We start from the raw sequence: 14,422 nt of genomic DNA on the forward strand, positions 1-14,422 counted from the left end.
ACAAGGATTACAGGATCCTGACTCCGCCATCAATGAGATGCATCTGAAAGCTTGTTGTGGGATGAAGATAAGATGAAAACAGATTGGTGTGTGTTCACAGGAGACAGTCAGGGATATGTATGTCACCGGGCAGAACTGTTGCTTGAAGATTTAATATCAATACTGTTATTTGAAATTACAGGTAATGGAGATCTTCATTGAAATATTAATAGTGTTGTTCAAATTATTAATAATAGAGATCATTTTTGAAGTCTTAATAGAAAAAAATTCTTTTGTCACACTTGTAACAAAGCACAATTTTCTTTGATCTATTTAAATATTCATATGTTTCACAGTGATTGATATATTTCATGACATATGAATACTCATACTACTATATCCAACTGATCTGAAACTTACTGATTATTTATGAATAAATACATATTTCCCAGTGATATAAAATTTATATATGTGGTAGTTAATCAATTGTTATAAGATTTCCAAATTCTGTATTTCCTCTATTAGATGCCCAGGCATCTATTAATGTTGCACAAGAGCTTAACCTGAGGTCTATAAGAAGCTGGTGTTTATTAGTCAATGCTGTCACAGTGGCAGCTCAATACCTTACTGAATCCTAAATTCTACTGTCATACAAGGAGTACATTTGCAGGAAATGGTCATTATGAATCACCAACATACCACACTATAAGCGACCCAGAGTACAGTGTAAACACCCGGCTTCTGTGTTTTGGACAGAGTGTATAATTCAGCGTCAATGAGAGGCCGGTGTGTATTGGAGGTCTGGCATCTCACAGAGGAAATACAGTAACATGGAACTGATCATTTATTTAGGTCTATATATATAATCCTTTTTGACATAGACATGGAACAGATATTATTTAATGAATTATTAATGTGTATAATCCAGGTTATAGATAACAGATAATTGTATTGATTTGTGAATTCTTTTAATCCTGTTTCCCAGAGCCGTCTACATTAAGTGTTACCCCTCGGGACAAGGCTTGGAGCCCAGCGGAACGATTGTCCCTTGTATCGTCATGATGCATTGCAGGGAAACACATCACACGGATCTGCTGTAAACTCATCAGGTCCAAACCTGAATCCCACCAGATCTAACCTGTTACAATGTATGATGAAAGCAATTAACAGTTAGTTTACATTGAAGCACCCAATAAGCTGGGCTGTTTGCCAGTTTGTTTGCCAGTTTGTTTGCCAGTTTGTTTGTAAACACTGCATACCCATAGATTAGGTCGGCACATTCTCAATAGGATTACATGGAAACATGGCGTTAGTCAAGTATTGGATAGCTATAGTCAGCATGCTGTTTGTCCACGATTAGAGGAAGTATTTTCAGGTCCTTGTCCGATATTGTGGCATAGATCTATATAGGTAATCCTATAGTATATGGTTCCACTCTGCTGAGTCGTCGTATACTTCAGAGATCTGGATCCACTCACACGTTAAAGCTGTTGTAGTATGTACCTGTGTGTAACAGTGTGGGCTGGACAAGGGTGATATGGATACTGGCTGGTGATAAGTGTAGTTGGGGTGGTGTCGTAACTCGGTCAGAGTTGGTGTTACTAGTTATAAGTGCCTTGTACTACGACCTACAACTAGATGACTTGCACTACGGACTGAGCCACTTGAACGACAAACAACTCTGTCTTAACTGCAGCTCACAGCAAGTGTGATTATCGAGTGCATGAGAAGATTGTGTACAGGTCGCAGGCAGCTAGTCTATGTGTTCAGCATCAACAGGCAGATATACAGCTTATCCACCAGTGGGATATAAAGTGTATACAGCACTGTCGACATGGTGCTGTATCCCACACAAGTCATCAGTGTTTAGATCTGTTGTTTATAGAGCTGCTGTTTTACAAGGCTAGCTGGGGTTAGGATGCACAGAGCTGGAATAACTGTTTGATACCTGTCTGTAATCACCTGTGGCTGGTCAGTGCCGCTGCTACCCCTGATGGATAGTCATTCTGTGTGTTACGGAGCCTGTGTTTACTGTCAGTGTAAATAAGTCTGTTGCCAGCAAAACACGCCTGTCTTCATTATTGGAAAATATAACGGTGATTGGTTCAGGATTTCTGTTGAGGCAGGATTATCAGAGCTGCGAAGGCAATCAGTTAACAGGTTTCCTCAGAGAACATTTGTTCTGAGGACTTTTTTTCCTAGGACTTTTCTTCTGAGGACTTTTCTTCTAAGGACGTTTTGCCAGCTGGGTATGAGGGTATTTGCCCTGACAGTTGGGATCTAACTGGGTGGAGGTCAGGCAGGTACTCCGTGTTTGTTTATATTACTCCCACTGCCACGTAAAGTAACAGTGTAATCTATCCATTGAGGCAGTGGTGTTGGTACGTGTGCGATTACGTATCAGTTCGAAAACATATCATGTACGCCCACCGTCTGACAGTCAAAGGATAAGTGGTCACAGTTGACTTGACAGTTGGGTATTCCACGGCAGGCAGGGGGTGTGTTTATGTCCTTCCAACACCGTTTACTATTCACACAAGGATCAGCTGGAATAAGCCTTCACAGCTAAGATCTTAATATCTGATGTTTGTTTGCAGTCAGTGGGTAGATCGGCTAACTAGTATTGATCAGAGTTGGATCTATGAAGATGGATATTGAGTGTTGCAATTATGGAAATAGTGTGGTTCCGATCAGCGCTTTGAGTGTGACGTAATGGAAATGTGTCGGTCATCGGATCGGGCACTGGCGAATGGCTTCACATTGATCAAGATTAAAAATTGAGGTTCCTTGTGAAAGTAGACTTTGTTGGCTGTGTGAGGGAATCCAGGGATAGACGGTGGGAAGACGGAATCAATAGCAAGTCTTTCAGCCGACACAGTTCCTCTCATGTACTGACAGAAAGGCACTGCTTAGACCGTTACTCGTGGGAGCGATCACAATCGGTGGAAATATCACAACTGTCCACGACAACATTGAATCTGCCATGGCTTACTTTGATGTGCTTAATCCATGCTGATTTACCCTTGAGGAATATTGTATTGACTTTTTGAAAAACAGTGTTGTCATATATACCAGCATGAATTTCCTTGGATTCGAACGTCCCCGTCTGCGACGGAAATCGTATGCAGCTCCAGGGACCTTGTATGATATTCCTGATACTGACAAACCTGTTGATTTTTACCAGGAACAAATGTTGATAAAGTCCCAGAGAGACCAGCGGAGGCGTGGCTCCGTCCCCGCCCGGACTACGGTAGGTGGTGTGTGCACCTGCAGTCGCACCTGCACGTTTTTGTGTATGTATGTCATTGAATGCAAATATAGACTAATGATGTAGTTTTGTTGTGTGTTGGAGATGTCCCAGGTACCAGGTGTGTCCTCCAGTTAGAGTCCCTATCACTGCGGCATGCCATCTCAGATACGTCCTGTAGATATGGGATTGTTGTTGGGACAGAGAGCCCTCATGAAGGAGAGCCAAATGCTTGTGTAGTTAATGAGAATTGGTAGTTGTTTGTTTGTGTTTTTGTCCATGAAGGACCAACAAGTAGTTATCAGTTGTGTTTTTGTCCACAGGGTACCGATGTGTATTGAAAACTGTGTTCTAATCATTTTCAAAGTAGTGTCATTTATGCGGATAGATTTTTGTAGTGAGTGAGTTTACCACTGCTTTGAACAATATTCCAGTCATATCATGGCATTTCAGGCTAACGTGGAGGAAAGCCCAAAGTAGCTAGTGCATGAAACCCACGAGCATGGGTGCAGGAAAAGAATTCTTTGTCAATTATTGTATGTTTATTATACAGCAGCTTGTACAAACCAGTTGTATTTTCTGTTTAAAAGACGTCAGAATTAGTAATTGATACTGCAGATTTGTAGGTCTCCATGTTCCCAGGTAGTAAGATGTCTGAATAAGTGAAGCACTTTCCCCGAACCAGGATTGCGTTTTGTCATGACATATTGCAGTACAGCAGCACAAGCTCTTTGAAATGTTCTGTATATGGCGTGAGCCTTCAGCAGATAGTTGGTTGGTTTGTTGTTTAACGCCGCACTCAGCAATATTCCAGCTATATGACGATGGTCTGTAAATATTCGAGTCTGGACCAGACAATCCAGTGATTAATATCATGACCATCGATCCATGCAATTGGAATCCATGACATCCATCAGCCAAGTCAGCAAGTCTGACAACCCGATCCCGTTAGTCGCCTCTTACGACAAGCATAGTCGCCTTTTACGGCAAGAATGGGTTGCTGAAGACCTATTCTACCCCGGAATCTTCACGGGTCTTCAGCAGATGGAGAGATAGTTTGTATGTGATATTGGCTTCAAAGAGCAAATGTCTAGTTATACAACTTCTGTTTAATAACTTGTTTGGGAAAGGTTCAGTCACAGATATGTGGTTCATTTAATCACCCAGATAAATATATGGTTCATTTAATCACCCAGATACATGGATCAGTTGATTACCCAGATATGTGGTTCAGTTGATCACCCAGATATGTCGATCAGTTGATCACCCAGATTTTTGGTTTAGTTGATCACCCAGATATGTGGTTCAATTGATCACCCAGACATGTGGTTCAATTGATCACCCAGATATGTGGTTCAATTGATCACCGAGATACATGGTTCAATTGATCAACCAGATATGTGGTTTAATTGATTACCCAGATACATGGTTCATTTAATCACCCAGATACATGGATCAGTTGATCACCCAGATATGTGGTTCAGTTGATCACCCAGATATGTGGATCAGTTGATCACCCAGATTTTTGGTTTAGTTGATCACCAAGATACATGGATCAGTTGATCACCCAGATATGTGGTTCAATTATTCACCCAGACATGTGGTTCAATTGATCACCCAGATATGTGGTTCAATTGATCACCGAGATACATGGTTCAGTTGATCACCCAGATACATGGATCACTTGATAACCCAGATACATGGTTCAGTTGATCACCCAGATATGTGGTTCAGTTGATCACCCAGATATGTGGTCAGTTGATCGCCCAGATATGTGGTTCAAATGATCACCCAGATATGTGGTTCAATTGATTACCCAGATATGTGGTTCAATTGATCAACCAGATATGTGGTTTAATTGATTACCCAGATACATGGTTCATTTAATCACCCAGATTCATGGATCAGTTGATCACCCAGATATGTGGTTCAGTTGATCACCCAGATATGTGGATCAGTTGATCACCCAGATTTTTGGTTTAGTTGATCACCAAGATACATGGATCAGTTGATCACCCAGATATGTGGTTCAATTTATCACCCAGATATGTGGTTCAATTATTCACCCAGACATGTGGTTCAATTGATCACCCAGATATGTGGTTCAATTGATCATCGAGATACATGGTTCAGTTGATTACCCAGATACATGGATCACTTGATAACCCAGATACATGGTTCAGTTGATCACCCAGATATGTGGTTCAGTTGATCACCCAGATATGTGGTTCAGTTGATCGCCCAGATATGTGGTTCAAATGATCACCCAGATATGTGGTTCAATTGATCAACCAGATATGTGGTTTAATTGATCACCCAGATCTGTGGTTCAGTTGATCACCCAGATATATGGTTCAATTGATCACCCAGATATGTGGTTCAATTGATCACCCAGATATGTGGTTCAATTGATCACTCAGATATGTGGTTCAGTTGATCACCCAGATATGTGGTTCAGTTGATCATTCAGATATTTGGTTCAATTGATCACCCAGATATATGGTTCAATTGATCACCCAAAATTTTGGTTTAGTTGATCACCCAGATATATGGTTCAATTGATCACCCAGATTTTTGGTTTAGTTTGTCATCCAGATTTTTGGTTAAGTTGATCATCCAGATTTATGGTTCAATTGATCACCCAGATATATGATGCAATTGATCACCCAGATATATGGTTCAGTTGATCAACCAGATATATGGACTCCTTTATATGATTCAGCCATTAAGATGCGGTTCTGTCACCTAGATTCAGTTAAGTCATGCAAATAGATCCCAGATATGGTCTAGCTTTACTTTAGTTGCCACAGCAGAAATAATCAAAGAAACAGATCAACTTGTTGCTAAAATCAGATTAAGCTTGAAAGAAATCTGCTGTTATGGATTCAGATCAATCCATTTCAGCAACTTTCAGTTGAGTGAAGCAGCTGGAATCAGTTCTTTCAGAAAAACTTCTCAGTAGTCTTTCTGGAGATCCACTGATTGAATCATGGACAATCACATTGGAAATTGAAGGTCAAAGATCAAAGATTATTTTTTAACATATTGTCATCTTGACTTCAATTGATATGACCAAATTTCAGAATATCTCACCTTAACTTATGTGAGCACCAACTGTAAAAAGGCAAATAAAATAATTTGGAAATGCCAGTTGTCTGCTAACTGTCCATTCAGCAAAATAGATGTGACAAAATCTGTGTCTACACCTGCATATTATAATCTATATATGAAACTGTATAGTCTGTTGCCAATGAGTCTGAAGTGGCCACGGGTGGTCCAGTCGTCTAAGGCGCCACATTTTGCTGTGCAGAGTTGTGTCCCTTGGGCACTCCAGGTACCTGTAATTGTGGGTTCGAATTCCTGTTCGCCCTGATAATGTTTCTGGGTTTGTCAGCACAACACTGGTGCTCGTGGGTTTCACCAAAGCGGTAAATGTCTGAGACCTGGATCACTTTGGGGCTTTCCTACCAAATTAAGGTGACATGCTGTGATATAAATGGAGTACTGTTCAAAGCGGCATTAAACCCAACACACTCACAAGTCTGACAGATGGTCTCTGTTGTAGTGCATTTAACTTATTTTTTCCTTTTGTAGGGTAAAAAATATTGCTGTATTGAGCTTGGGTAGATTTGTGTGTGTAGCATGAGATAGAAGTCACTTTAGTTGTTAACAACTCTTCAACAAGTTAAGACTATTGCCGGAACATTGCTTGTTTAGATCATACAAAAACACATGTCACTGAAGCTGGAATATTGCTGAGTGCGGCGTTAAACAACAAAACAACCAACCAACATGTCATTGAAAATATATCTAAATCTTGGCAACAACCTGAAAGAGATATTGTGTGGAATCAAAATGATTGTCACATCTGTCCAACCAGTTGTGGATTAACACTTTGATACAGAGATTGAAAGTACAAAAGATGCTTCGGTACTGATAGGTTGTAAGTGTGAAGTATGAGTTAGAATTGCAGCCTTCCTTCATTTGCTGTGCTGCTCATGTCTGACAAGTGTTTGCAGTGAACTAACAAGTGTCCTTGCATTGGCAGCAGTGTAAACACTGAGACTAGTGTAGAATGTCACTTGGTAGAGTATCTATGCATGGTACAAGCAGGACAAGCATGTTGTGATGTAAGCCAGGCTCAGGTACATCAGGGACACAGTGTATACATGGGGCACAAACATGGGGGGTCACAGACAGGCTGGGTGGTGGTGGGAAGACTGGTTCCTCTGGTGCCATTCCTGTGGATATTCGGGGTTACAATTGGTCCCTAGCAACCTATGCTTGATGGAAGAGGCCATAATGTTAGAGTGAGTGAGTCAGTCAGTGAGTGAGTGAGTGATGCACACCACAATCGTTAGAGACGACTTCATGGTTGAGGGTCCTGTTCCACAAAGTGATGTAACCTCTAAGTCAACCGTCACTCCCATACATTAACACAGACCTATGACAATTGTAGCTTTAAGATCACTTTGTGGCTTAGGACCCAGATGGTCAGACTGGCTTGGTTGCTTCATATCTCATGACAGTGTGGATTGTTGCTCAGGATATCAGTCACTGGATTGTCTGGTCCAGGCTTGATTATATACAAGAAAACATTGTAACATGTTTGTCGTGGTTAGTAGGATTTGTCTGTTAGCATGAGTGTGTGAATGTTGTTTAAGGACACAACTGAATTAACTGTCACACGCGGCTGTATCTCGCAGGAAGGAGTTGCTGCACCGGGCATACTTGTGTAATCTACATCCCCTCCCTGTGACCGGAAGTAGCCCCACGGCTATAAATATCAGAAACTTGATGAGGTTGACATGTTTATGAAAAAAGGTCAACAACTTAAATTTTTCGAAAGTGGCAAATATTTAAGGCCTGCATGGCTTTTCTTTCTCAGTTAACTGACAGTGATTTAACTGAAATACTTTTCAAAGCAGCACTGAACCCAAGTCACTCACTCACTTGAGGATGTTACCATTCATTGATGTATTGCTACAGCTAATGTTGCAGGAGGGGAGGTCGGGTTGCCTGGTGGTTAAGTGTTCGCTCGTCACGCCGAAGACCCGGGTTGGACTCACGACATGGGTACAATGTGTGAAGCCCATTTCTGGTGTCCCCCGCCGTGATATTGCTGGAATAATGCTAAAAACGGCGTAAAATCATACTCACTCACTCACTAATGTTACAGGGCCAGTCAGGTAATAAGCTGAGTGGTTCAGGTATTGGCCTGTCCTGCCAACAGACTGATGGGGTTGAATCACCATGTTCCATGTGTTAAAACACTGTTTCTTTTACACCCACAGTGATATTGCTAAAGGGGCTTTAATCAATCAATCACAATGTTTTATAGCTTGAGCATGTCAATCATAAGGTCATTAATGAATGCAAGAAGACAGTTACATGTGGGCAGACCTGTTTCTATGACATGTAATTTCAGAAAATAGTTTCGGTAATGCTTTCTCAGGAAATTGAAACAGGTTGTCGTGCAAGTATCATTTTAAGATAGGATTAGTTAATCAGTTTAGTCCCTTTGATTAACAGCCTGCCAACATCACAAGATAATCTTTTCGTTATAAAGTAATTAAATAGAATTGAAATAGATGTGGTTCTTGGGTTTGGCTATGGTATTTAAATATGGGAACTTGGCTTTATCTGTCCGTGACAATGGCATCCTTCTTTAGTTTCAAGCAGTGGTGAAGTCATGTGTGTATGTTGACTCGCTCGTGTATACTACTCCACTTGTGATAGGGATGTTTGTTATCTTTCCATGACACACAAAACTGAATCTCATATGTCAAGTGTATATTTAAATAGAATGACATATCTTATTATCATACCTCCATGTCAGAATGTTTGTTTGTTTGTTTTGTTTGTTTGATGTTTAACGCCACACTCTGCATTATTTTAGCTATTTTTCGGCAGTCTGTAAATAATCAAGTCTGGACCAGTCAATCCAGTGATTGACATCATGAGCATCAATCCACGCAATAGGGATACGATGACATGCATCAACCAAGACAGCGAGCCTGACCATCCGATCCCATTAGTCACCTCTTACAAGAAGCTTAGTCGCCTTTTACAGCAAGCATCAGGGTTGCTGAAGTCCTATTCTACCCAGGATCTTCACGGGTGTCCAAGTCAGAATGATGAGATGATAGGTCCATGTGATCTTGATAAAATACTGTGTGTCCCGCCTTAGAGGGAAATAAATTTCTGAGAAAATAAATTTCTTTTTCCCAGCAAGCAAGAAAACAGGCTGCACATGGATTACTTAGCAGGAGAATATATCTGTATACCCCGCTTCGAAGCAAGCTCCATGCTTTTTCCAAGTCAATGGAAGTCACGTGACATAGCACAAGTTAACCTCAGCTCCATTGAATGGCTGTTTTCTCTCAATTTTGAATTTTGAATTCCTTTACAATGTCATATTAAAACAAATCGGTAAGATGAAATTGTTGTATCAGGATCACTCGGGGCATGTGTGGTTTTATGCCTCTGGCGCGATGTATAAAACCTGACGCGGGACACACAGAACCCCATGTACCCCTTGTGATCCTGGTAACACTTATAATATACCCCTTGTGATACTGCTGCAACTTCTATTTTCCCTATCCCTATAACCATCATGACTTTGCCGTGTACGTATCTCTGTGGTATCACAAACTGAATCTGATAGTGCCGAAACAAACAAGAGATGAAAGGGTGCGAGACTGGGTGATGTGTTTGAAATGAGCAAAGTATTACAGTAAACTACGGTTTTAACGATCTTAAAGGGACCACTCATTTTAGTTCGTTATAACCCTAGTTCGTTATTAACATATATACAACATATATACTGCAAATAGTCGGGACTAAAAAAACAGCTTGTTATATCCGTCTGTTCGTTATAAGCATGTTGGTTATAAACGTAATTGACTGTGTAAGTTTATTAAGACTTTGAACAGAATAAATCTGCCTGAAGATATGGGAGACAGAAGAAAGTCACAAATAACCTGCGTTAGATGTATTGGGCCACATTAACCTGGACAAACTTGGGCCACATTACCCTGGACAAACTTGAGCCACATTACCCTGGACAAGCTTGGGCCACATTACCCTGGACAAGCTTGGGCCACATTACCCTGGACAAGCTTGGGCCACATTACCCTGGACAAGCTTGGGCCACATTACCCTGGACAAGCTTGGGCCACATTACCCTGGACAAACTTGGGCCACATTACCCTGGACAAACTTGGGCCACATGACATCAATATCACTTGTATCTCCAAGAAACAGACAATACTCAATACATTCATGTAAATATTGGCACAGACGCTTGACAGCAACTGGATAAATATGCCTTCCACCATTTGTTTGTCTACATGGAGATTGTGAAGTGCTCCACATTGCTATGGGTTGGTGTAACAATTACTCTGGTTTATTTGTTGACAGTTCTATATCAGATTGGTTGGCAAGTTTATGGCAAAACAATATGTGGCTAAAAAAATAATAGTGTTGACAGTGTTTTGAAGAGCTTGTTCCGTACACTGTGTCAAGAACATGTTTCGGATTTTGCATGGCAACAGCCTAACAGTCCTTTATATTTGTGAGGTTCATAATGTGTGGACTCCATAGTCCAGTGGATAGAGCGTCTGCCCAGAGACTGGAGGGTCCGTGGTTCGATCCCTGGCTACCATCATACCAATATATGTTAAAGAGGGTACATGTTGTTAGCTTGCCTGACACTGACTGAAGAGATAAAACAAGACTGGCTGACTGGGAGACAGTATGCTGTGTCTGAGTGGATTACGATGATAAACTGCAGCATGGTCTCTTGTGGACTAAAACCAGGCCAGTGGACTGAAAGTCTGGACAAGTGCAAGTAGACACACACATACCACACATCAACACTACACACCAGGCATGTTGCTATGTGAATACAAAAACCTTGAACATGCCGTAAACAGGTCGGTGGTCTTAATTTTTAGACCAAAATAATGCCATTTATTGGCTTTCCCCTTTTGTAGTAGTCAAGAGGTTTGGCCGCCATTTGTAACCATAGTAACAATAGCAGTTCATGCCAGCTGTACCAGGAAGGTTTTGGTTCATATCATTTGTGATAAAATGCTTAATTACATATTTTCGCAGTATACCAACCATTATTGAAGAAAATTTGTGTCACGGTTTACCGGTAATACTCTGCAGTCTTTCCAGTTACACATTTGTCTTGAGGACTGACTGATGTGTGACCTGGCTGACTATTTGTCATCATGCCACAACAGTGTGTGTTCATACTATCAACCACTGGTTTGTCTGGCCCAGTCTAGATACAGACTGCCCTGACATAGCAGGCATAGTCTCCATGGCGATGTAGCAAAATATTAACTCACTGAAGGAATATGATGTGTAGAGGGATCATTTGAGTTCTATACCCTTGTTTGTTGTGCAGAGTTGTGTCCCTTGAGTGTGCCAGAATCCTATAATTGTGGGTTCAAATCCCAGATTTGCCCTGATAAGGATTCCTGATTTGTCAGCACTATACCAAGGACCCATCAGAAGTGGTAAATGTCTGGAGTCTCAACACTTTGGACCGCCTCCGTGGTCTTGTGGTAGAGCGTCCGCCCGGAGAGTGGAAGGTCCAGGGTTCGATCCCGAGCCGCGTCATACAAAAAGACGTTAAAAGATTGTACTTGTTGTTACCCTGTCTGGCGCTCGGCATTAAGGGGCTAAAACAAGGACTGGTCGGCTCGGAGTCAGTATACTGTGTCTGAGTGGGGTATTCATGTTAAACTGCGGCATGGTATCTCAGTGAGCTAGCACTATAAATCGGCATCAGTCCGGACTAGTACAAGCAGCCACACACACACATACACGTGCATGCACGTCGCTATATAAGTGCAATAATCTTGGACGCGACGTTAAACCCAATTTCACCTCACCTCAACACTTTGGGCTCTCCTCACACAGTCGGACAGGCCACAATGTAACTGGAATACTGTTCCAAGCAGTGTTACATCCTGTTTACTCACTCAACGATGTGTCTTGTCTCAGATGAAGGCATTATTAATAATGACACTGAAACAGCTACCAGACCAAATAGTGGTAACCTATTTTCTAGGGTCTCGGTCCTGTCCCACACTGAAACACATGTAGCACATTTGGTGTCTCCTGAGGCAAGTGACTTTGTTCGAAATTTGCCGAGTAGGATGAGATGGTAATGTGATCATGAACCTTCTAGCGCCTCACGGGCAGCTTGTGTTGTATACTTCTCAGGGAGCTGAGAATGATAAACGAGTGCACACTGATCCATTGACCAGGGTAATAATGTTAGGGCTTTGAGCTTGCACCTTGTGCATGGAGTCTAAAACAAACATTTGACACACTTACTTGGGCTAGTGGGCAAGTGCCAAGTTCCCTGAAAAGTGATTGTTTCGTACTTGTCGTTGTCGGCAGATGAAAGTTTAATGAAGATCCAAGGGAAAAAACAAGGGATTTCAGTTAATTGAATTAAACTCTGCGCATCACATGGCAGGTTCTCTCACAGGAATACTGTAGTGATATCAGCATAGATCACCTTGGAGGAGAAGGCACTTGTGTCTTGGTGGGAGTAGGATGTGATGAGCAATCAAACTATTGGTGCAAGGCAATTGCAAATAGCCGGATATGAAATATAGATGAAATATCATTAGTGAGACATATGCTGTGCTGGACTGTATTATAAAATTGAACCAATCCCTATCATTTGCAATACTGTTTAAAACAGTGATAATACAAACTCACTCACTCACTATTGCTTTCACAAGGATTTTGGGGCACGGGTGGCCCAGTCGTTTAGGGCTGCACATTCACTGTACAGTTGCATCCTTTGGGCCACACCAGAAACCTGTGATTGTGGGTTCGATTCCAAGTTTGCCTTGATTATGTTTCTTGGTTTGTCAACACCAAATCCATGCTTGTAGGATCACCAAAGAGGCAAACATGCAGTAGACCTGCATGGTCTTGTGGCAGAGTGTCTGGCCGGAGACTGGAATGTTCAGGGTTTAATCCCTAGCCTCGTCATACCAAAAGAGGTCAACAGATGGTACTTGTTGTTACCCTGTCTGGCACTCGGCATAAAGGGGCTGAAACAAGGACTGGTTGGCTCGGAGTCACGAGACTGTGTCTGAGTAGGGTATTCATGTTAAACTGTGGCATGGTAGGCTAGCAGTATAAATCGGAATCAGTCCGGACCAGTACAAAAACACACACACACGTGCATGCACGTTGCTATATAAGTGCAAAAATCTTGGACGCGACATTAAACCCCATTTCACCTCACCTCACCACCTCCCACATTAAGCTGACATGTCTTGATATAACTGGAATAGTGTTCAAAATGGTGTTAAACCCACCTCACTCACTCACCAAAATTTTCTGTTCATGGTTTTACTTTTCTTATTGAGGTGGGTATAAGAGTGAATCACAAAAACAATGAAAAAACATCTCCAGCTTCAAGGTTGTTCACAGTATAATTTCATCAAGTATTTGCACCTTGTCAGAGGCTTATGTGGAAGGCCAGGCGTCAGATTACTAATGACACAGTGGGCTTAGAAACGTTCGCTTTTTATGTGGACATGAAATTCATATTTACCTTTACTTATTCTTCACTGTGTGTAAATATTTGCTGGTGAGATCTGAAGTGAACTAAATTTATTACCCAATACATTCCTGTATCTGAAGGTGCCTTCTTGATCCGTTTCCGATTGAAGCTAAGATATATTTTTACCTCTTAAATTTTATTATGATTGGAATTGAGCAAGAAGGATTATGTTACTTTCTTGTGACACCCCAGTCATGATCATGAGATAACTCATGACATTAAAATTGGATCTTTTAAGTTAAAATATAAAAAAGACCTCTCTGTTTGATTGGCGGTCATGTCAGCTGAACTCTGTGTGAACTTTGACCGCCCAATCTAAATGAAGTGTGTGTGAGTTCTTGAGCCAATCAGATGTCAGCTTTCTAACATGATTCGGAGTAATTTCTTTGCCGTCTTGATCTGGAAATTTTGATTAGTATTAAAGAAACCCACACAGAAGACAAATATTCCTCGGCTGGTGCTCCTTCCTTGAGTGTAGATGCAATGGCTTTCAGAAACAACAGATTATATGAAATATCACAACAATGAAATATGTGGCCTTCATTATTTACATTCTGAACTGGTGGATTTTGTTTGTTTTGTAGTTT

The 14,422-nt window shown here is 41.3% G+C and overlaps 1 protein-coding gene across 4 annotated transcripts in view; it reads left to right on the top strand.

The window, feature by feature from the left end:
• Positions 1-14,422, top strand: part of LOC124143101 (5'-AMP-activated protein kinase subunit gamma-1-like) — a 404,245-nt gene that overhangs the window by 148,815 nt on the left and 241,008 nt on the right. Inside the window, exon 1 of one of the 4 annotated variants that reach the window (XM_048387880.1) lies at positions 1,377-3,229. The exons of the other annotated variants lie outside the window; for them this stretch is intronic. Coding sequence (XP_048243837.1) covers positions 3,056-3,229 — 174 coding nt within the window. The 5' untranslated portion in view covers positions 1,377-3,055. Of the gene's footprint in view, positions 1-1,376; positions 3,230-14,422 lie in introns of those variants that run through there. 4 annotated transcript variants of the gene reach the window in all.

This window comes from Haliotis rufescens, unplaced genomic scaffold, assembly GCF_023055435.1.
Source record: "Haliotis rufescens isolate VD_foot unplaced genomic scaffold, xgHalRufe1.0.p SCAF_10, whole genome shotgun sequence".
NCBI classification, from domain to species: domain Eukaryota; kingdom Metazoa; phylum Mollusca; class Gastropoda; order Lepetellida; family Haliotidae; genus Haliotis; species Haliotis rufescens.